Genomic DNA, 23,446 nt, shown 5'->3' with positions numbered 1-23,446 from the left:
GCTGGGGAGGGCGGGGTATAAATAAAAATTATTATTATTATAGGTGGTTAGCACTTGCAGGGAAAAATCACTCATAAAGTAGCAGTACAGGGTGGGTTGGAAACCAGACACTTTCTCTGCCCGGTTGGTGGCCATTATTGCACATGAATGGAGAACACCATATTGGTTGCATCAGTACAGATCTGGACTTCCTGACTTGGTTAGAACTATGCCCATGTGTGTCCTGTCTCCTTTGGTTCATGGAAACTACGATGATATGATATGCAAGAACCCTCTTGAAGGAATGACAGAGACAGTAAACAAACATGACTGAAGATCATATAATAGAATATAAAAAAGGTTAATACTTACCTGGCTTCTGCCAAGAGGAGGCAAGGGGGACGGATGTCCTCATTTTCTCATTCTACAAATTTTAATGTGCTCACTTAACATGTATTACTGCAAAATCAAGAAAAATATTTTTGGGAGGGCAGAGCTAAACATCAGATTGACAGGGGTGGGCAAGACTCCACAGCACACCTGTATTATTTTGTGGCATGCAATACCAGAAATGCCTACCGCTGGTCTCGCCCCATTTCCTTCTCAAGGAAACAAAGCGCCAAACCTACAATGTTTGCAAATGTATTTTAAATATTGTTCCAACAAAAAGTCATCCTAACACCTTGGAGCAAAAAACTATGCTCAAATATTATTCTAAGGTGTCATCCCTAATGAAGAACTTTTCTCCCCACTTGTAATACTTTGAAATTAATCACCCACAACACTGTATTATTTGTCCATAAGCATCAAAGTATCTGGTGGCATCAAAGTAAGGGAGGCAAAAGTTCAATATTCCATATAGAATATGGTATTAATCCACCAGTCATTCCTACCTGATACATTTTGTCTTGGTGTTCCAGGGAGCTTACACTGCATCGACCCAGGGGCGCCTGCCTGGACATCCTACGTGGCTTCGTTGCGAGGGTGTCCCAAGTTAAAGTCCACTCTGTGTCACGTCTCAGATGTCAGGACCCATATATCGGTAAGTGCAAAGGGTTAATCCAAAAGTCTTTGTGGTTCTTGTACTGAGTTAGTAAATTATTCAGATGACCTGAACATTAAAATTCAATTTCTCTTAATCTATGGAAACACTGTGCTGTCAGATAAAACTAGCAGGTGAGCTTAAGATTAAGAAAGGGAACTAAGATTTAAGAGAGCTGTACAGCATGTTCTTAGGGAAATCATTCCTGTCGACTTAGTGAATAACACAGAGATGAAACATATTAAAAATCCTGGAATGAAGCTAAAAGTCAGATGTTGCAGTCTGAACTTTAGAAATCCAAACCTGACCTAAAATTGCAGTTTCAGGTGGACTGGGATTTCGCTTTGTAAGGCACACACTCATTCACAGTGCTATTTTTCTAGAAAAAGAGGTGCTGGAACTCACCATGAACGCCTCCCTTGTCCTCTTATAATGGAGGTGCAGGAACTGAGTTCTGGTGACTTCCATCTGAAGAAAAGCCCTGTCCATCCATGGTCCATACTTAGCTCTGGGCAATGGAAGGTTTGTTTCAAGGTGATTCTGAGCTCGCCCACGCTGCCACTTGTCCCATGCCTAGAATGCATATGTCTGAGTGTTTTTGGCTTTGTCCTGTCACTTTCCTCCAGAAAACCCATTTGTTCTGATCATAGGAGCCAATAAAATATTTGAGGGGGCTTGACCCTTCCAAAACTGATGGCCATTGCCATTCAAATGGTGTGTGTGTGTGTGTGTGTGTGTGTGTGTGTGTGTGTGTGTGCCAGTGCCACATCTTGTGATTGATAATGCAGGGCAAGGCTTACCTGCTCCCCCCCCCAATATTTCATTCAAGTTGGCACCCCAGGTCTGAACTTAAAACACAGGTTTTCCCAGGAGTAAGTGGTAGAATGGATAAGCACTCAATGGGGCCTTTTGCAATTTATTCTAGCCACTTCCTGGGTTCACTCCCCCGTGGTTTTCATGAAATGAGATGATCGTGTGCATTGGAATTGTCCAGAGACTAACATGCACTTCTCCTTTCATGTTAGCTGTTTGGGTAGATCGCGGTGGCAGAGGGCAGTCTGTGCTGAATAGAGCATTGAAGAGGCAACAGCTGACTGCAAATAATAATAGTAACACATGCCTAGAAAGCATGGGACAAACTAAAAGCACGAGACAAGCGGAAGTGTGGACAAGCCGTGTGTCTGAACCCAGTCTTGATTAATTTTTCAGGCTCCTTTTAAACTTAGCATACATGAAAGGGAGATACTCACTTGAAAGTCAAGCAGCGCCCTCTGCTGCCTATTTGTTAACTGTACTTTGTCTTTGGACATTTGACACTAGAGAAGCACTGGAACCTATGCAGGTTTCTTTTTCAGCCATTTGTTGCTTGGGTTGCTCGCTAGCCTAATTTAAAAGCCATAGAGGTGGGATAATATGTGAAGAATGCATATTCAAAATAGCTTTTGTTGAGTTTTGGAAATGCACACACAGACACATCTCTAGTAACATTTTATGTAATTTCATACTGAATGAATGATAAATGAGAGTAATCAATATTTGGCCATGTGACTTACATCACCTTATTTCGAATTTCTTAAAATCCACCGACTGATAACATAGTTTGTTCAAAAGGAACAGGGAAGAAATCTACATCATGTAATTCAGCTGCCGTTGCACCTAATGCCTTTCAACTTCTTATGCCAACCTTCTTTGACAGCCTTGGAACAATTTCAATAGCCAGAGACTCCTTGGCAGTTTTCCTTGACAAATACCAGTAGTCAGTGTTCTGCAAATGCTCTGAAAGAGTTTAAGCATAAATGGCATTCAGCATAGCATCCAGATGTTATGTATGCATGTATATATCGAAGCAAGGCCAATCGGAAGTGGCAGGAGGAAGGTCATCTGGCCTGGGGCCTCAAGCTCAATGGCAGTACCAGATTTAGACACTTGTTAATTTTTTGGCATTTGATAAATTTTGCAACCTTTGCAATGGCTTCATGTGTTTGCCTAAGCCCTAGCAGAACAGAGAAACAAAGGGGTTGATATAAAAAGAGAAAAGCAGAAGAGCCTCTTAAAAAGCAGTGGAATTTTCTCAGCTCAGGCTGCTAAATCATTATTTTTAGAGCCTTCCTCCCCTGCCCCCAACACACACATGAAACATTTTTCTTTTCACATTTCCCGAAGGGGTGTGTGTGTGTGACAGAGGCGGACGGATTGAGAGGACTGATTATTTCTCAGCTCCTACTACGGTGCTGACAGATCAATAAAACAAACACCTCTGACTGCCAAGTGCTGGGTATGGGATTTGCAAGCACCAAGCCACGTGGAGCACAGGGATATTTAAAAGCCTATTACTTAGATTTACGTCTAGTACTTGTAGTCAGTGAACAGCAAAATGGCATTCAGTGCCTAGCAGGGCTATTCTGAATAATTTGCCAGTGTTGACTTTCAGGTCCAAGAAACTCAGCCGTGAGAGAAATTTCTCTCCATTGTGTGAATATCCACTTTTTTCAGCACCACTGTTCCTCCTCCCTCACTGCTGCTGGTATTTCACCACCATTTTTTCTGACTACTGTGATTTCTCCCTTTCTGGATTAGCTGTGCAGCTAGTCCTCTGTGTACCTGTATGTGAAAACATTGGAGTGTGAGAGCCTTCTCAGATTTGTTTAGTAAGGAGTTTGACATCCACAGGGCCACCACAGAAAAGACCATCTCCCCTGCTGGCCTACAAACAACGAGGGTTTCTGTTGTTGATCTTAATATATGGGCAGGTTGAGAGCCATGACGTGAGAGGCAGCGTGGTGTGAGTGGTTAGAGCATCAGGCTAAGACTTGGGTGATCAGGGTTCAAATCCCCTCTCAGGCATGAAGCTCACTGAGTGATCTTGCCTCTTAGCCTAACATGCCACAACTCCAGGCCCCCAGGTCACCCAATATGTGTCATGGCTGAGTGGGGATTTGAACCCTGGTCTCTCCCAGGTCCTAGTCCAACACTTAAACTGCTGCACCACACTGGCTCTTAATGATAGGCAGGTGTGAGTTTGAGGCCCTGCATTCATTCTCTCTCTCTCTCTCTCTCTCTCTCTCTCTCTCACACACACACACACACACACACACACACCAGGAACCCAAACTAGTTTTGCTGAAAAGGCCAACCCTTCTCCTTTTTCCACATGATGCCACCAGAAGCTCATTCCCATCAAGTCCATGTGCTCGGAAAGAGTGTGATTTCACGCAGCATTTTAAATGTCAAAGGACAGCAGTGTTTGGCCAGAGCGCTTATAAATCCCCCTTAACAAGAGTTCTACCTACTCCTTGCTGCTTCCAGGTTGTAAAATTTTAAAAAATCCACTTCAGACCCAATGAGCCATAACATCCTCTAATCTGTACTGAGCAATAAGACAAAACACTCCAGTGGCCAACTCGGTCAGGGTTTTATTTTCCCCTCTTCTTGTGCGAGGCCAGTTCAAAGTGTTTGTTCAAGAGGAAAATGATCAAGACAAGGAGATGCTTATGTCTGGCTGTCATTGAAAAGCCCTGTTGTGGTGGTAGCATTCAAAGACATTGTCCAAGGTTAGTTTATGCATCTGCAATAACTGCCTTCTCGTGGGCTGAAGGTTGCATGGCTCCTGACTTAACAAAATGAACCTCTGCTTTTTAATGGTGTATGAGGCTCCTTTCATCTGTTCCTGAAGACTAGGAATGGTAAGCTTCCTATAATTTCTGTTGAGCACCTTGTTATTTATTCATGTCATTCATGAATTGCTCCCTATGAGGCACCTCAAAGCGATTTATGCATATGTAAAACACACACACACCAGTTAAAATAATTGCACATATAAAAATAACTTAAAAACAAAAAATAAATACAATACAATTAAAAACAGCAAAAACCATTATGTGTATTCAATCAAAATCCAGTGCAATACAGATAGACAACAAATTCCACCTACAAGTCTTGTTGAAAGAGGAAAGTCTTCAACAAGCGCCTGTCAAATATTTAGCAGGAGTGTGAGTGTCACCACATTAAAATACCTAATTCCAATATTGTGATAAGATGGTATCTACTGGGTACCCTTGAGATGATCAATTGACAAAGTGAGATGATCATTTGACAATGTATGGAATAGGGTGACTTTTTGGTGTCCTGTTCTCAAGTTGTATAAGGCTTTGTATTCCAGCACCTTGAACTTAGTATAGTAGCTAATTGGCAACCCATGCAGTTATTTCAGCAGTGGAGTAATATGGTTGTGATATTCCTGTAAAGCCCTACATTGCTTCAGTCCAAACCATCTGAAAGACCGTATTCCCTCATTTGAACCTGCCCTAGTTTTGACATAATCAGAATATTGTAGGCGGAAGGAGTGTCTGGGTGAAAATTGGAAGGGAAAGGTCCGGGGAAATCTGGACATATGACAAGCGACGTTGGCCGTGTAGTTTTTGCTGCTTTTCCTTAAAAAATAGCTCAATGATGGGGACATAGGAGAGGGCCTCAGTTCTGGCTGCTCCCAGACTTTGCAGCTCTTTTCCTAGAGAAGTTAAACTGGCTCCCTCAATGTTGTCCTTCTGCCAGCAAGTGAAGACTTTCTTCTTCCAACAGGATTTTGGGAATTGGCTGCTTTTAATGAAAGGGCTGGTGCCATGCTGTTCTTATTTGCATGGTTTTAATAGACTTTATAAGTGTATATTAGTTTTACTTCTATAAATGTTTAATTACTTTTAAATTATTGGGTGTGTCCCCCCCCAATGCTTTTAGCCGCTCTCATTTTTATATGAAAGCTGCCTTAAGTCCTGTCAGGGAAAAACAGTGGGATATATAAATAAATATATAATGATATTAATAATGATATACCCACCCCAGTGAGCTGTCTAGCTGGCCTGTTTTTTCACCAGTTGCATCTTCTTGTACCGTGCATCTCAGGGCATTGTCTGAGGCCATGTGATGCAGCCACGTTGCTGAAACTAAGTCCATGCTTGGCTGGGAAAGTATGCTACCTTGAGTGTCATGATTGAAGGAAAGTGAATCTGAAACAGATTTAGGAGTTGCAGGGTGGTGCACAGGGAAAGAAGAGGGTGGAAAAGTTCCATTGTGCTAGCAAAAATGTTTAGGTGGCTAGTCCCTATGTTTCTTTGGTATATGGCTGAATTTGTATAGTGGCAAAGTGTCTATATTGCATTAAATGAATGATGGTGGTGATGAAAGTGGAACAACACTGTCTTTTCCCAGGAGCAAATCCCTACATTGTCATCAAGTGTGAGAATCAGAAAGTTCGTTCTCCTGTGCAGAAGAGCACCCTCAGTGCTATTTTCAATACACAAGCCATTTTCTACCAGAGGAACATTGCGAGCCCGATTGTTGTCCAGGTAAGAGAAATTATTACATTCCTACTTGTACCTGCTTTCTACTAGTTTCTTTCCTTCTCCTTTTGTTTTCTTAAATTTCTATGGAACCCACAGCAGGGTAGCAGACATTAGTTATTTTATTTTAAAGTATTTCTAAACTGCTTAAAAGTTTAAGCATTTCTGAACAGCGTACAATAGTACAAATCAACCTAAAACAATATAATAAAAACAGAACTCCAACAATACAGGTTCCAGTTTAATGGATCATGGAAAGCACAATAATACATCATTAGAGGGCACACTTGAAATGGTCCAGTCTAAATTTTTAAGACAGATTCTAGCCGTTCCACCATGCGTACCAAATGTGGCCCTACGGCTGGAGACTGGCCTCCTCTCCGTCGAAACCCGGACCTGGCTAAGAACATTCAACTATTGGCTTCGCTTAAACTTAAACCCATCTGGACTACTACCTCTAGTAGCACGAGATGCTCATAGAAGTCGGTGGTCCAAAGTAGTGCATCAAAAACTACTTACATGTGGCCTCCAAGCACAGCATCTCCTGAAAATGGGTCTACCCAAGGCAAAAACCGTTATTGACCAGCGCATGAAGGATATTGAGCAACAGAATAATCTGGCCTATATTAAGAAATTTAGTGCTTGGTACGCTTATCTGCCCCCCTCCCACTTTGATTTTCGGGCACCTTATTTGTCTACCTTAACTATTCCAAAACTTAGGCGGGCCTTTACACTGGCCAGACTAAATATGTTACCATCAGCTGTTCTTGAAGGTAGATATAAAAAAATTTCATTCGAGAACCGGCTCTGCCCCTGTGGAGCTGGTTGCGTGGAGACCGTGTCACACGTTCTCTTGTCCTGCTCCCTATATAAAGATCTCAGGGACGAGACCATCACGCCGCTACTATCTGCCATCCTAGGCCGCTCCTGTGAAGCCAAGTTGTTCTCACTCCTGGCTGACCGGAACAGCTCAACAACAGAGAGGGTTGCCAAATTTGTCGAGAGAGCAATGAGACTGATAGCTGCTATCTGAATGACATCAGTGCCGTCACCTGGATTCCTTGCCTAGGATCTTATTGTTATTATCATTACCCCTGCCAAGTTTTAAGTACTGAGATTATTTTATGATAACTATTTCCGTAATGTATCTTTGTTTTTGTCTGTCCTTGATGCTATGGCCTGTTGGCTATGCAAATAAAGTCTATTCATTCATTCATTAGAGGTGATTCCCAAACAGCCTCCCACCCAGACACTAACCTGACCTAGACCTGTTTAGTTTCAGCAAGGTGATGATTGTATGAGCCTTCATACCAAATCTTGAGGCATGTGACCATAGCCTTGGATGTGTGGGACATTGTGCATGCATTTAATAGGGATTTTTCATTTAATTTTATTGATTTTTACGTGTTATGTTCTTTTAACCTATCTTCCTCCAAGGGGTACTCTTTCCCCTACCATTGTTTTATTCGCGTCAAAAGTTTAAGCAAGACTGTTATGTACTAAGCTTGAATCTTAGAACAATAGGCAGGTAGGAGCCTAGAATACAACAACCTGATTGGCCTGCGGGAGCAGCCCAATCAGACCCCAGGAGGAAGTTTATCAACCTATTAGGCCGGTAGAATCCTAGAATGCAACAACTGATTGGCCTGCAGCAGCAGCCCAATAAGGCTCCCGGAGGGAAACATAATCAACCAATCAGACGGTACTCATTGTGTAAATAATGTATATAAAGCCTGAGTTCGGGGGGAAATTCAATCACTGTTCCTATGAGCTGAAATAAAGAGCATGAAATTACTACTCAACTCTGAGTATATTTCAAAGACTAAATTAAAACTTGTTCAATGTCACTTAGGCTGTGTACACACTATAACTTAAAGCACATTTGAAGCAATCGCCCTCTGGGTAGTGTAGTTTATTAAGGGTTGCTGAGAACTGTAACTCTGTGAGAGGTGAACCACAGTGCCCAGAATTCTCTGAATGTGCTTTAAAAACATAGTGTGTACACAGCCCAAGTGTGTTTTATGGGTATCCCCAGTCCTACAGAAGGCCAACATAGTTGGTTTACTTACTTGTTACATTCACAGCCTGCCTTATATTACAATAAATATGCTTTTGTAAAAGTGTGCTTAAACAGACCAATTTTTTAGTTGGGGGGGGGATGAAAAAGCAGTTGCAAAACTTCATTCTAGAATGCCCTCCGTCCAAATGGTTTTCTGCTGTAAAGCTTGCCATAAACACTACCAGAGGCATTTAGTAACAGCTCGGGGCGATTTTTCAATAGGAAACTGGAGTGTGGCTCTAATCTGGACTGGGACTCCCTAACTGCTTTTTCTTCAAATTACAAGTGCCCACCGTAGTACATTTTAACATAATAAAAAAGCAGGTATATTGTGATGGGTAAATTCTGGTTGTTATTTATTAATTTTTAGACCACTCAATGGGAAAACAGCCTTCTAAACTGTTTACAAGTATAAAAGGCAATTATTAGAATATATATAACAAAATATTAATATAACACATACATATATAGTATATAACTTAAGCTATAAACATCCATAATTAAAATATGCAGTAAAGCAATCCCACTAAAACAACACAGCAAAGATACTACAGTCGTACTTTTGCGAACTATTTTTGGAAGCCGAACATCCGACAGAGCTTCCTGCACCCAATCAGAAGCCACGGAAGCCCTGTCGGACCTTTGGCTTCCAAAATAGTTCGCAAACTGGAACAGTCACTTCTGGGTTTGTGGCGTTCGGGAACCGAAATGTTTGAGAACAAAGCTGTTTGAAAACCAATGTATGACTGAAGTAGATTTACATGTGATAGGAATGGCTGTATGAAACACATGCATTTTAAAAAGCCAGCGGAACTCCAGTGCAGATAGGGCCTTGTATACTCTGTATGTGTATATATGAAGAGAAGTTAAGTGAGAGGAAATCAGGATAACAAAGGATGCATGTGGTTAGATATACTAAACCTGCATTTTTACTTGGGCAAATCTGTCAGTAACAGTATGCCAGTAGCAGCAATGGTGCTAGCGTGGAACGGAGAACAGGGGTGTGAAAATGTTTCCCCTTAAAGCATCTTTTCTGTGATTTTGGGGATGGCTTTCAGGGAGGTGAAAAACACACCACACATAGTTCCACGATCTGTATGTCTTTGTTAATTGCATCCTCTGCGGCTGTCATATAAGAGGGAAGACCGCTTTGCTGCGGGAGGGAACCTCTAAACAGTTTCAAGCGCTTGCAGCCTGTAGCAGCAGCACATAGCTGTGTTGGGGACGCATCTTTCCCATCTGTGCAACAGTGATACACAAAACTCACTGAGGTCAAGGCGAGGTTGAAAGAGGAGAGCTCTTCCAATTGAGGACTTGTACAGATGACCTTTTGACCCTTTCCAATCGCGGGAAAGGGGAGGGGTGTATGGGGAGGAAAATGCCAGCCCATCTAGCAGCAATTATTTCTCATTTCCTTCCTATCTCTGTAGGTTTGGCACAGCGGGCTCCTTTGCGACAAGTTCATGGGACAAGTGCGGATCTCAGTATCACCCAATTACCCCAGAAGTCTTCAGAAGTTCCAGCTCCAGGACAGAGGGAGTCGCGAAGATTATGACATGCCAGGTCACATCACCATCAAGGTTGTTACTAGCGATGACCTCGTGGAGTTCTGAATTCTAAGGGCTGACAGGCAAGAGTTTCCAGTGAGCATCCACAATGGGGATGGAGCGAGAGCCACTGATTTGCATCTTGGTGTGAAATGCTTTAAAATGCTTGGGGTGTTGTGTCTGGGTCCTACTTGGGCAACAACAAATGGCCAACAAAAGAGAAAGAAGCAAATGTGCAAATGTGCAGCCAAATATATCATTTGTCTTTCTCTTTCACCACACATACACACACATACAGTATATATCTCCAAACATATTTTCTATCACAGATAGCAGCTGCTTCCAGGCACTGGCTTCACTAGTGCAATTCACATGAAACCATTATAGCCTTGCAATGCATTTTAGCTGTTCTGCTAGAAAATAGCATTTCATCAGAACTTTGGGAGCTGCCTTGTACCAAGTATAGCTCAATATGGTCGACACTGACTAGCAGCAGCTCTCTGGGGTTTCAGACTGAGCTTCTTCCAGATGCTGGGGATTGGACCTGGGGCCTTCTGCATGCAGAGCAGATGCTCCACCACTGAGCTATGGTCCTTCCTAAACAGCACCGTTGAATATTGCTTCTAATAGTAAGAGTAGTTTCCTTTTAGTTGCATTAAGTAAATGCCAAAGTATTTGCTAAATTTGACACAAGCAATGACAAATCCCAGCATGGGAAAATCAGTGTTCTGGGATGCGAAACACAAGCTTTGCCATTCCTAATACTCAGCTGTGGGGAATGTAGTTTAAAGGCTTGCATCTGTCCACACTGGGAAGGTATGCCTGCCTTCTATCTGAGCCAGCTGAATTGTATGACAGCTCTTTGGACAGAAAAATGAAAGGAATATGGATAGGATAGCTGTTTATTGTACTGAGCCTTTTTTGCACTGTTGCTTTTGTTTTCGATGCCTATCTGTTATCAGTTCAGAATACCATAACACACACATAACCGGCTGTTAAGAAACATAACATTATATATAATAAAACTGTAATCGTCATATCAAAAAATTGCAAAGCACAGTTCCTGGTGGCAATAACGTATCATATTACTGTTAACCTTCTGTATGTTTTTATTGTCGTAAAGTCCAAAGATTGTCAAGTCCAAAGATTGTCAAGTCCAACAATTACAATGTACAGTTCTTGTTGGCAATGCCATTTCATACTGATGTCTTCCTTCTGCATAGTCCTATGTCTTAAAAGTGTAACAAACAGAACCACTTAGTAACAATAAGGCAGCTGATGATAGACCAGTTCCCAGGATACACCCTTGTTTCACCCATTGATTGGGCTTCTTCAGTGACAAGGTTTCCAGGAGACTTTTCAGTAGGTTTTTTCAGACGAAATAGTCCACAGGAACGCAGAAGTTGCCAGTCAGAGATGCTCCGTATGAATGATCATTGAAACTAAACTATATAGGAGCAATCCCTATATCCCCGAGCAATTCCTGCAAGGGGAAGGTGCAGGCAATTAGAATTAAATATTCTTAAAGAGACCTAATTGCAATGATACTCAACCGATACAAATCCAAAAAGTTAAGTATTCCACATCTTCATTTATATACTATTACAACTTTATCAAACTTTTTCAATGAGGCTTAATCATCAATGGATCCCATCTGGCAAATGGTCATTGCGGTCTCCACTCCCTAATATTGATCATAAAAATATAAATTAATCTTAGGAGATTGTAACGCCATTAATTACCTAAACACCTGTGTGTTACAAGAAAGGATACCTTCTTTGCAGTAATTCAGACAACACAGGATATCTATAGAAGAAATAAGTAAAGTCAATCAAAGATATTCTAAGTAATAATCAATAGGTACAGGCAATTAGAATCTATCATTCTTAAAGGAACATAATCGCAATAATATCCAACTAGTAGAGATCTAGTACATTAAGTTTTTTCCATCTTCATTAGTATTTCTTCGCTTTTTAAAGATTTATCCAGTGTAAATTAATCATAAATAGATTCCACTTGCTAAATAGTCATTGCTGTCTCCACTGTTTATATTACAATAATCAAACTATTAATATGTAACATCATTAATATCATTAATTACATAAATTACAGCATTAATTACATCATTAATTACATAAATTATATCAATAGAAACAGCCATGGCAAATGACTAGGTCAACACACACCACAATTGTCTTGTTACGTAAATCATGTTCAGAGTACCACAACACACACGTAACTGGCTGTAAAGAAACATAACATTATATATAATAAAACTGTAATCATCATATCAAAAAGTTGCAAAGCACAGTTCCTGGTGGCAATAACATATCATATTACTGTTAACCTTCTGTATGTTTTTATTGTCATAAACTCCAAAGAATGTCAAGTCCAACGATTATCTGTTATCAGTGGCAACATCTGAATAAAATGTATGCTTTTATTATTGAGCTGTGTCCAATGGTTGCATGAGTAAAAAATCGTTTGTACAACTCTCTCTTCCCCTCCTCCCACCTGCTCCTTCCAAAAAACGCTCTCCAGAGGGTTGACCCTTCAAAGTGGGGGTTATGCAGATGGGCAGGGGGATAATCAGCTAGAGGAATCTTCTTGGCAGAAGTTCCACTTGCAGAAGATCACTCCATTTTATTTCAGGTTACTTCCTCGCTCCCTTCCACTTGTTGGAGCTGGGAATTCCCATTTCCAGCCCCACCCCTAATCCAAGCCACCAAATCTCCTTAGAAAAAAGTATTGCCCCCTTCTAGAAGAGCACCATAAGATCAGCACATTTCCAGGCAAAGGTGCCTTTGACCCAGGCCCAGCCCACGAGTGTGGAAGCCTCCAGGGCCGGCCCAATGCCCAAATAAAGATCAGGATCTGCTGCACCTGGGGATTCTGCCGTCCACGAGGCTTCACCTTGTCTCATGGTTGGGCTGTCCCCACCCCCCTCCCATCTCACCCTGAAAACCTCCACTAATAGCAGAGAAGCACTGCTACCAGCAGCACTGCTACCAGTTTCCAGAGACATATCACGAGATCTCCCCTAAAACCAGGGTGGGATCAGGGAAGGTCTCTTCCTCCTTCCCATTTTCCCTACCTCTCTCCTATAGCAGAGATGTTGCCTCCCACTTCTCTGGTTCAGATTAACATTTGAGATGGAGAACGAATTGAAATTGCACAATCAGGATACGGGTGTACTTTATGAACATGCCAAATTTGTATTCCAAACCAGGCAATTCAGAGATTTGCTGACATCGATTGTTAGCAGACCTTGCAGCTTGATGGAATTACCGTAGTTTGGAATAATCACTTGCAGTTCTTGGAGTTCAAATGCTTTATTCATGAAGAAACTACAGGATGAATAGTGAGGAGAGTGAGAAACAGAAGACATATTGTCTCAACAAGCTAGGGATGAATGATAAACAAAATGGCTCCGCTTATAGGGGTGGAGTTAACGTAGACAAAGAGGCTTACGAACAAGCGCGGCCAGATTGCTAGACAAACAGTGCCCTCGTGTGGTTTACAGTAACACATACATTAACTACAAACTCAAGAGAAGGAAATGTATTTGTTTTCCTCCAACGTGGGTATGCACAAGCTAGGGGAAAAGGGAACTCCCTGACCCTAAAGGACTTGCAATATAAATCTCAACAACAGCAGAGACACGAATGGGTGGGTAGTGGCAATGGTAACGATAGATGACTAATAGCAAGTGCATGGTCCTTAGTTTCATTTGTGGATGAGGACTAAACAGGTTAAGGATAACAGCTTCTCCAGAGCAGTCATCCTGATTTGTTTTGCACAAATTGTGCAGAATTTATAATATGTCCTCTGTTTATTGGGCATTTGCTCTGATTTGTTTGCAGGAAAATTATACACCTTCTCGTCAACCACTGGTTTATCACACGCTTTTTGGTGCATATCCTCATCATTTTCATAACAGCAAAAAGTCATTTTTTAAAAAGTGTGTATCCTGGAGGCTCCTCATAGGTGCTGGCTATCTGGGGCCCTGGGTGCCCGAGCACCCACAAAATGCCCCATGAAGGGGCTGGGCACCCACAAAATTTGGCACCAGGGTCATGCACACTGCATGGCACCCACAACCCTAGACACCCACGGTCGCAGGGCCAAGCTGGCACTCCTGAGACTACTTATGGCTTCACAGCAAAGGTGGTCTTCACAGGATGTGAGAGGTGATGCTTGCCCTCTGTGGGAATTCTTTGAACAGTGTTGGAGAGTGGAGCAGGACCATGCTAATTAGCCCCACCCTATTATTGCACACCCCTCCCTTGCTATCTATACACACATCACCAATATCTGCAGCGAGGGAGGGCCTTTGAGCATATAGTTGTATATGTGAAGCAAGACAAGGATCCTTAAGAACAGAAGAAAAGCCCTGCTGAATCAGACCAGTTCCCCATCTACTCCAGCATCCTGTTTTTTTCCAGTTTAGACAGAACCCCTTTTTTGAACTTGACCTGTGATGATTCAAAAGGTCAAAGCTTCTTGGCTTGGCACCTGACATATAGCTGGTAGTCTGCATTTGGCTAAGCAGGTCTTGATTTTTGCATTTTTGCATTTTTTCAAACTGGGGCCTAACAAGCTGGTGGTGATTTGGGATTTTACTTTACTTTATTGAGCACTCGCCACCTCTGGAAGCACCCCCCCACCCGACTTGACAATGAAAGTAAAATCCAATAAAGTGAGGGCACAGATTTAAATATTTGCATTAATTCGCTTCATATTCCTCAGCGTGCACTGAGAGCCAAATCACCTCTGATTCACCCTGTTTAGAGGCTCAAACCAGTAGATTAACTCTATTTTTGTCCTGATTGGCTTGTAAGTGTTAATCTGAATTGACTTGCAGCTGACCTCCTGGTGCCTCTGCTGCTGGCTGCTCACTGGTGGTTTGCAAGTGCTGAGCTGAAGCTGCTGTTTGCATTCCTAACAACTTTGATCCAAAGGGGCCTCCTGACCCTGCAAAGTCTGCATGGATGGCAGAGTTCCCCCATCACAGCACAGCTATGGCGTGGGCTGCTTAAGTTCTGGGGATTTGCAGGATGCACATGTAAAGGTGTGCAAGGCTTCTTCTTCTTTTCCATTTCAGAATCCCATTCATTTTTGGTAGGGAAAAAAAAAGAAAGAAGACTCGCTCACACTATGCATTTGAAGCACTCTTATACCACTTTAAGAGACACGGCTTCCCCCAAAGAATCCTGGGAACTGTAGTTTGTTAAAGGTGCTGATAGTTGTTGAGAGACTCTTAACAAAGCTTAGTTCCCATAATTCTTTGCTTATGACCTGCATGTCCTATTATTTGTAGGCTTGAATTTCCCGATTTTAATCCATGTTCTTTTTTCTTTGATTTTTAGGTTAGGCATTTCTTCATGATTCCACGCCCCCCCCCCCCAATTCAAAATCAGAAGCAAACAGGCTGGAGAGAGACTGTTTATTATTACTACTATTCCTTATTCATCAGTATTATATTTTTATCCAATCCACCTTTCCTCCAAGAAGCTCAAGGTGGCATTTGTGGGTCTCCTTTCCCCCCATATTATCCTCTTGACAACCCTGTGAGGTAGGTTAGGCTGAGAGAGTGTGACTGGCTCAGGGTGACCCAGCGAGTGTCATGGTTGATTTTAACCCTGGTTTCCCAGGTCCTAGTCCATGGGTAGGCAACCTAAGGCCCGTGGGCCGGATGCAGCCCAATCGCCTTCTCAATCCGGCCCAGGAATCAGCATGTTTTTACATGAGTAGAATGTGTGCTTTTATTTAAAATGCATCTCTGGGCTATTTGTGGGGCATAGGAATTCATTCATTTTTTTTTTCCAAAATATAGTCCGGCCCTCCACAAGGTCTGAGGGACAATGGACTGGCCCCCTGCTGAAAAAGTTTGCTGACCCCTGTCTAGTCCATTGAATACCCATCCATCTTATTCCATATCCTGGAAAAGAAATGTGGAAATTAATAAGCAGGGTGGGGGAAATAACCTTTTCTCGTATAAGGAGTCTCTTGCTAGCAGTCCTGCATGGTAGCTTTAAGACCAGATCAGGCTGCAATCCTGTAGGCTACATGCATTGACAAAACGGCAATGTTTCCGTGCTCCCTGCTTGGTTGCAAAGGAGGAGGATACGGGGAGAACCAGAACAGATAGGAAAGAATGCAACTTTTCTCCCAGCAGAGAAGCAGAAACCACTTGCAAACCAAAGTTAATACGCTTTTCAGTTTAATTAAGTGCCAACTATTTTTAAAATTGCAATGCTCATGCATTACAGGGAGAAAATCAGAACAACATGGCCACACCCTTGTGACTGTTCTTTTGCCATGCTCCTTGACATTGCAGCTGCAGCAGGTCTTGTGGGCAGCAGCCACCACTGTCAGAAATCCTCCAAGGCTTGATTTCCCCCTCCTTAGCTACGTGGGAACTACCGGTACATCCCATTAAGGAATGCACAGGTGCAGTGACCAGATGTGACCACACTATGGCAATCCTGTTCTATAGTTCACTGTCCACCCAGCTGCCTGAACAACTGTATTTAAGGCCACGTCCAGGCTGCTTTTATTTTCGAATGGGATTCAGTCACATAATGGTAAACTAATAATTGCACTCACATGATTGGGAAGCACTGTGCAACAAAAAAACCCTTTCCCAACAAAAAAGATAACGACTTTTGCAATAATAGCAATAATGCATTGGGAAGCATGGATAAGCACCTCTTGCCACTACAGGATCTAGTCTCCTGCAAATGAGTCAGGATGAATGCTCAATAAACCAGTCATCTGGAAGCACTCAGCATTGTAATACTGAGATCCCTTGCGATATTTAGATCTAAGAAGCTCCAAAGAAGATGCTAAAACTTTCTTTTATTCTCACTGGGCTGAGGGCGAAGGACTTGGAGAATATCGTTCAGGCCTTTATGGTTCAAGAGGGATCTTTGAGACTGAGCATCCAACTTCCAAACCAAACACATTAGCCCCCACACCCAGGGGCAAAGGAAGGCTAAGCGACACCCAGTGTGGGGTGTTGGGGGCAGGGCAAACTGACCAGCGGTGTGTGCCCCGTACATAGCAGCGCTGTACATATGCCGCCAGGCTCTTTCCCGACAGCACCACTCGAGTGCCGTGCGGACGGTGGTGGGATCTTCTGCTTGCGACGGCAGCGGCGGCAGAGGGATTCTCCACATGTGGCTGTGGTGGCATGATGCGCTGCTGCACCCGGGGGCGGTGGGGCAAGCCTCCCGCAGGGTACCTTCTTGTCACCCCCTCAGAGATGGCACCCAAGGCAACTGCTCCCCCGCCCCCTTCCTCTACCACTGCCCACACCACACTAGGACTCAGGTTTGATTTCCTGTTTCTCTGCCATAGCAGTTTCTCTCCCATGAAACCAACGAAGAGCAACAAAAATAAATCATAAATGTATAGGTTAGGGTGTCAGGGGTGTGTTTTAGGCATTACTGGCACCATGACTGGCTAGTCATGCACCATTTTCTTGCACACATACTGTTCTAGTAGTCATAGGAGTAGGATAGGAAGAGACATGGCACCAACTCAGACCACAGGTCCATCTAGTTCAGTATTAACTCCACCAGCCAGGAAGAACATTTTGACGGGAAAAGCTGTTCAACAGGGGAACGGACTCCTTCAGAAGGTGCTGGACACTCCTTCATTGGAGATGTTTAAGCAGAGCTTGAATGGACAACAGTCATGGATGCTTTAGCTGAAAATTCTGTATTGCAGGGGGTTGGAATAGGCAGGGTCCCTTCCAACTCTACAGTTCTAGGATTCTATGAACCTGGAGTTCATATGTTGTTGGACTACAACTTCCATCCTCTTTAACTATTGGCCCTGTTGGATGGGGCTAATGGGAATTGTAGTCCAGAGTTATCTGGGCTATGATTTCAGACATGGCTATGAATTTTCCAGCCCTGGCAGAGATGATGGAGATTGAGCATGTAAACATTTACCTGCAATGCATGTGTTCTGCCACTGAGTTATGGAACTCCTGCTCCCCCTCGCAAAAATATGGAAAATAGGAACATGCTGAATACCTTTATAGCTAAAATAGTGTAAATATGTGTACAGCTAGCTACTCCCATTGTCTACCAAAATTTGGCAGCATCTGCAACATCTTTTCATTGGCTTTTATAACTCACCTTTCCTCCAAGGATCTCAATGTAGCATACATGGCTGTTCCCCTCTCCAGTTTATCCTCACAACAACCCTGTGGGGTAGGTTAGGCTGAGATGGTGTCTGGCCCAAGGTCACCCAGTGAACTTCATGACCAAGTGGGGATTTGAACTCTGGTCTTTCAGGTCCTAATTCAGAACCCTAACTGCTACACCACAGTGGCTCTCCACTACACCACAAGAATCTCAGACAGTAATCAGGATGCTTATAGACCAATTAAATGAGAGTGTTTGAGCTGTTCCACTTGGTACCAATTCACTTTGCTGGAAATCTTTGTGAACCTGATACAGGCCACTGTACATGTTACATTAATGAAGGGTGGGGGGGACATCTCAGGCCCATGCATGACATTTGACCCTGTCGACGGGGTGAGCTCTCGTTGCTCGGTCCCAGCTCCTGCCAACCTAGCAGTTTGAAAGCACACCAAAGAGTGCAAGTAGATTAATAGGTACTGCTCTGGCGGGAAGGTAAATGGTGTTTCCGTGTGCTGCTCTGGTTTAGCCAGAAGCGGCTTAGTCATGCTGGCCACATGACCTGGAAAAACTGTCTGCGGAGCGAACAAACGCCAGCTCCCTCGGCCTGTAAAACGAGATGAGCGCCACAACCCCAGAGTCGTTCACGACTGGACTTAACTGTCAGGGGTCCCTTTACCTTTAGCAAATCTTCAGGACTCTTTCCCAGGCCACACCCTCTCCTCTCAGGCCACACCTCTCACCAGCCCTGCTTCATGCTTAACTCAAGTGCTTTTGGCTAGTGAAAGTGTGCTTTTGAACTGTGAAAATGCCACTCTTATGAGCTAGTTAGGCTGAGAGAGATTGATCCAGGTCATGCAATGAATTTATGGCCAAAGATGGGTCCAAACTCAGGTCTCTACAGTTCTAGTCCATCTCTCTGACTAATATACACTCCCTTTACCTGTGTGCTCATTTATGAAATGTTGAACGATATGCCACAGTGGCACCTTCAAACCTGGAACCAGTCTTGATTCTCCCTCTTCCCTGCCCCTCTCTAACATGCAGCAGCAGACTCATATACGGAGGGGACACAGTCCATTGGTATTTAAATTTTTTATTTGCAATACTTTAGGTCCAAGTTTCAAACTGCAATTTTTATTTTTATTTTATTTTTACACTCAAGACACTGTCATGCACAATCCATAATTTCAATGTTCTATTGCTTCAACCACAATTGAAAATAACTTAAAATATTGGAAACAAGGGGGGAAATCTTTATTTTCATTTTATTAAAAAATGGATGCTGATGTCAGAAAGCTGAATCCATGCCATCAGCACATTTACAAAGGAAAGAATGCTTTATTCTTTTCTTTTAAAAAAGTATCTCTTAATCCAAAGTTACAGAAGAATTTCACTACACAATTTTTCTTTTTTCCTTTAAAGAAATAATATGTTTAAAATAAAATAAAAGAATGTACAGCAAAATGTTAAACAGTGGAAATGTAGGTTATTTTCTGTTCAATTTTTTTTTCTTTTGGAAACCCTGAAAATAAACCCCATAGGCAACACTTGTGTCACACACACACAAAAGATCAATCCTGTCAAGCTTGCAATTTTCTTTTTAACCTCAATTTGCCCAGCACAGATTTTCTTTTCTTTTCTTTTTTGCAACCTCAACAGTACAGATCAGTCTGATCTAGCTAGGAATTTTTCATATACAGAAACAGACTTCCAACCTGGTACTTCACCATGGTTGGAGGAACTTAGCAGGTTGGTGCTACAGGCAGAACTCCTCAGCCTGAGCCAACGGACAAGGTTATGTTGTGTTACTTTGAAGTCCCACCAATCAAATGTGCTGTCACTGGATTCAATAGCTCGTCCCCCATTCCATACCAAACACTGATTGGTGGGATTTCAGCCCTGCTGTTTGTTTTTTAAGGCTATACATACCTAGCCCTGGACTTACCACTCATATTCTATTAGATCGGAACCATCATATTTCTAGCATGCTTTGTCTAGGTGATAAACAAACAATCATAAGTGCTTGATTTTTTGGGGGAGGGAGGCTTTAATGAAATCTACAAGCCCCATCCCCTGACCCCCACTTCTTTTACCCATATTATGGCCGCCCTGTAAAATTCTAAAAACAGTAGCTAAGGGAACAATCACAAAAAGCATTTTCATTTACCCTCTTAGAGCCTGACTGAAGAGGTGCTTCACACATTATGGGTTTCCCACACAGCAATAATCCTTGCACATAGGGAAAGTGTGTTTCCTGACCATCTGCAGGCTGTCGTTTTGCTTCCAGACATGTACTTATAGCCAAGTGTGCCTGTTGCACATCACAAGTTATAGTTTCCTACGTATTTTCCCCTCTACATCCATGGGGCTTTATCTCAGGAAGAACAGCCCAGATATGTGAAATAACACTGTAAAGTCATGGAGTCACCTTTTTAGAATATAGGCACATAACAATCATGCCTGCTCTCTCTCTCTCTCTCTCTCTCTCTCTCTCTCTCTCTCTCTCTCTCACACACACACACACACACACACACACACCACACAGCACAAATGTGCTTGAATGGTACCTCACACAAATTACAGAGTCTTGAACCCCAAGTGACCTGTGAAGTATTTCCCCTTCTGAAATCCTCTTTCTTGCCCCTGGAGCCACTATCAGATATTTTAGTTGCTTACCTACCATCAGAATAATAATCTACTCCAGCTCCCAGATATGGGATTTGCAACATATATGGTGGTCACTGTTTGCCATCATTTCTAGTCTCATTTCATCAAAGTATCCATTCCATTCTCTACAGCTAAAATCAACCCTTATTATTCCACAAATGTGTCCTTTTGATTTCACTTTTCATCACTTAATGGTCAAAGCCACCATTGTTTTTCACAGTGTTGGTAGAAGTGATGACTCAGATTCCTGTTTTGGCCTCAAACAGTGTGTGCAAGAAAGAGGTGGCCAGCCCTGCCCCTGAGACCTAAAATATATCTATACCACAAGCATAAACCAGTCTTACACCAATACATAACTGCCATTGCTTCCCCCATGGATGCTTGGAATTCACATTTGGTGTGGACATTGAAAATTATTCATTTGAGAGCAGTTCCAGACTCCCTCAGATTTTCCCAGCGTTCTTTGTTGAATTAGGATGCAAATATTAAACTTGGCTTAAACATGTAGCATAGACAATTAAACTTGACCCTGAACTCCTCAAGCAAATGTCCCATATATAAACTATGGTCACATCTACACCATACATTTAAAGCATGACTTACCCCCCCAAAGAATTCTGGGATCTGCACTTGTTAAGGGTAATTGGGATTGTAGCTCTGTGAGGGGTAAACTACAGTTCCCAGGATTCTTTGGGTGAAGCCATGTGCTTTATGTATGCTTTAAATGTATGGTGTGAACATGACCTACAATATTCTGCTTTGGCCCATTTGCTTGGTCTTCAACTACTGTATCTTGGAATGTAGCATGACTTTGGAGAATTAGGCCTTCCTAACAGTCACTTCCATGCCTTATGCTGCCACCTGGTAAAATCACTGCTAAGCTTGCTCAATCACAGCACCAATGGTTTGCCTCTAACTATAATAAATTCAGGCAAACCAAGCAGCAAATATTCTGTCATATAAGTCATGTTTTCATTTAAAAAGATCAGGCCAGTATAATTCTCCTCCGGCTTTCTATACAATGCCAGGATCATTTGCTTGGGAGAGATCTCAGCTCAGGGATTCTCAGAAACTACAAATGATGGTCTACCGCAGAATTCTTGTGCACTTGAAAGATGGCAGTGATACCAAGCCACAGCTCAAAGGTGCAACTTTTAAAGCAGACAGTCCAAAGAGAAAGAAAAGAGTAAGCTTGACCATTGTGTTACAACTTGCTAGATGGTATGACGTTAGCAGCCACTGAGGACTGGGGGAGGAAAGAAGAGAGGCCAAAGGGCAGAAGCAAATCAGCTTAGGAAAGGCAATAAAGGTGAAGAGTTTGTTCTTCACACAACCATCTTTGAAACTGGTCCACTGGCTGTTTCCTTAAGGTGATGAAGACCTGAGAGCTACTCGGGGAACGTAAGAGGAGCTTCTCCTCACTCACATACCTTGTTAACAAAAGACCCTGACATCATATTACCTAGATGATTTGAATTAACTTAAAATAATTTATTCTTTCCCCAAATGCAAAAACAAACAAGAAGTTGAAGACATTGGGTGGCATACAGTGTTGCACTGAGCTAAAGTCACTAAGCGGTATACTTGTTCTGCCGGCGAAATGTTTTGAGTCTGTGGAGCATTGTTGCAGAGCAGAATGCATAAGGAAGTTGCTGATAATTTCGTGGCACTATGGATTGCGCAATCTGTTGGCCAATGAGTTTTCGCAGCTGCTGTGTTGTGCAACATTAAAACTCATCCATCTGCCAGAACAAGATCCCTTGCATCAGTGGACAGAGAGAGCTGGATGCAGACCATTGCCCCTTGCGGCATCCTTCAATGTTCATGCTCACAAATCTTGGGAAATTAAAAACACATAAGAGGCAAAGAGCTGCCTTGAGCATGGCTGTGGGTGGAATGTTCCCCTTTAATTTATCTGCTTTGAAAAAAGCCAGTTTACAATGCTTGAAAGTCCATTCTCTTTCTCAGCTGATTTCCAATGCCTTATTGCGCTTGGCCAGGTAGGCCTTGAATAAGACTTAACACAGAACACCAGAAGCTCTAAATGTGGACATTGCTGAAGAAGCAGAGGCAGTTGCATCTAGCACAAAGAGACACCACCAACAAGCAAGTTTAGTCATCCAGTAGTGTAGGATATTTTACCCCTTACGAAAAGGCAAGTGCAAAGAAAACAGTCCTCTAGAAGTTGCAAGAGTAATTTTCTGTGAAATCACAGTGACTGGGTACCAATGAGTTTTATGCAGTCCATGTTTTCTTTGATGTCAGATTCTCCACCATGCAAAGGATTGCTGAACAGTAGGAAATGTCACAGACAATGATTAAGTTTAATTGGATTTAAGGAGTATAGAAAGTTGCACTGCACCAGGCCAGACCATTATTGCCCAGCCAGCCTGGTTTTGCTTTCTCTGACTAGCTCTTCCCAAATCCTTTGTGGCTAGAGATTCAACTTCCAGATTGAAATGTACCCGCCCCCCTCTCGTTACATCAACACCACAGCCCAGTTCTTAATAAATTAAAGGTGGTCCTTCATGTCATTCATCAGGAGCAATAAGAAGATTTTGGCTTCAAGACCTCTGAAAATGTCAAGCTGGAGATTGGAAACTTGAGCAAAATACCAGGTTGGATTCTTATTAAGCATACATTGGCTGTCAAGCACA

The 23,446-nt window shown here is 42.6% G+C and overlaps 1 protein-coding gene across 4 annotated transcripts in view; it reads left to right on the top strand.

The window, feature by feature from the left end:
- Positions 1 to 12,406, top strand: part of CAPN6 (calpain 6) — a 67,304-nt gene extending 54,898 nt beyond the window's left edge. For all 4 annotated transcript variants that reach the window (XM_083595961.1, XM_083595962.1, XM_083595960.1 and 1 more), the window contains 3 exons: positions 900 to 1,021; positions 6,227 to 6,363; positions 9,847 to 12,406. In XM_083595961.1, the coding sequence (XP_083452087.1) occupies positions 900 to 1,021; positions 6,227 to 6,363; positions 9,847 to 10,029 (442 nt within the window). In that variant the 3' untranslated portion in view covers positions 10,030 to 12,406. The remainder of the gene's footprint in view (positions 1 to 899; positions 1,022 to 6,226; positions 6,364 to 9,846) is intronic.
- Positions 12,407 to 23,446: the final 11,040 nt, after the last annotated feature.

The sequence above is a fragment of the Podarcis filfolensis genome (assembly GCF_964270895.1).
Source record: "Podarcis filfolensis genome assembly, chromosome: Z".
NCBI lineage: Eukaryota > Metazoa > Chordata > Lepidosauria > Squamata > Lacertidae > Podarcis > Podarcis filfolensis.
Note: the sequence above shows the minus strand (reverse complement) of the source record. Positions and strands in the feature narration are given on the sequence as shown.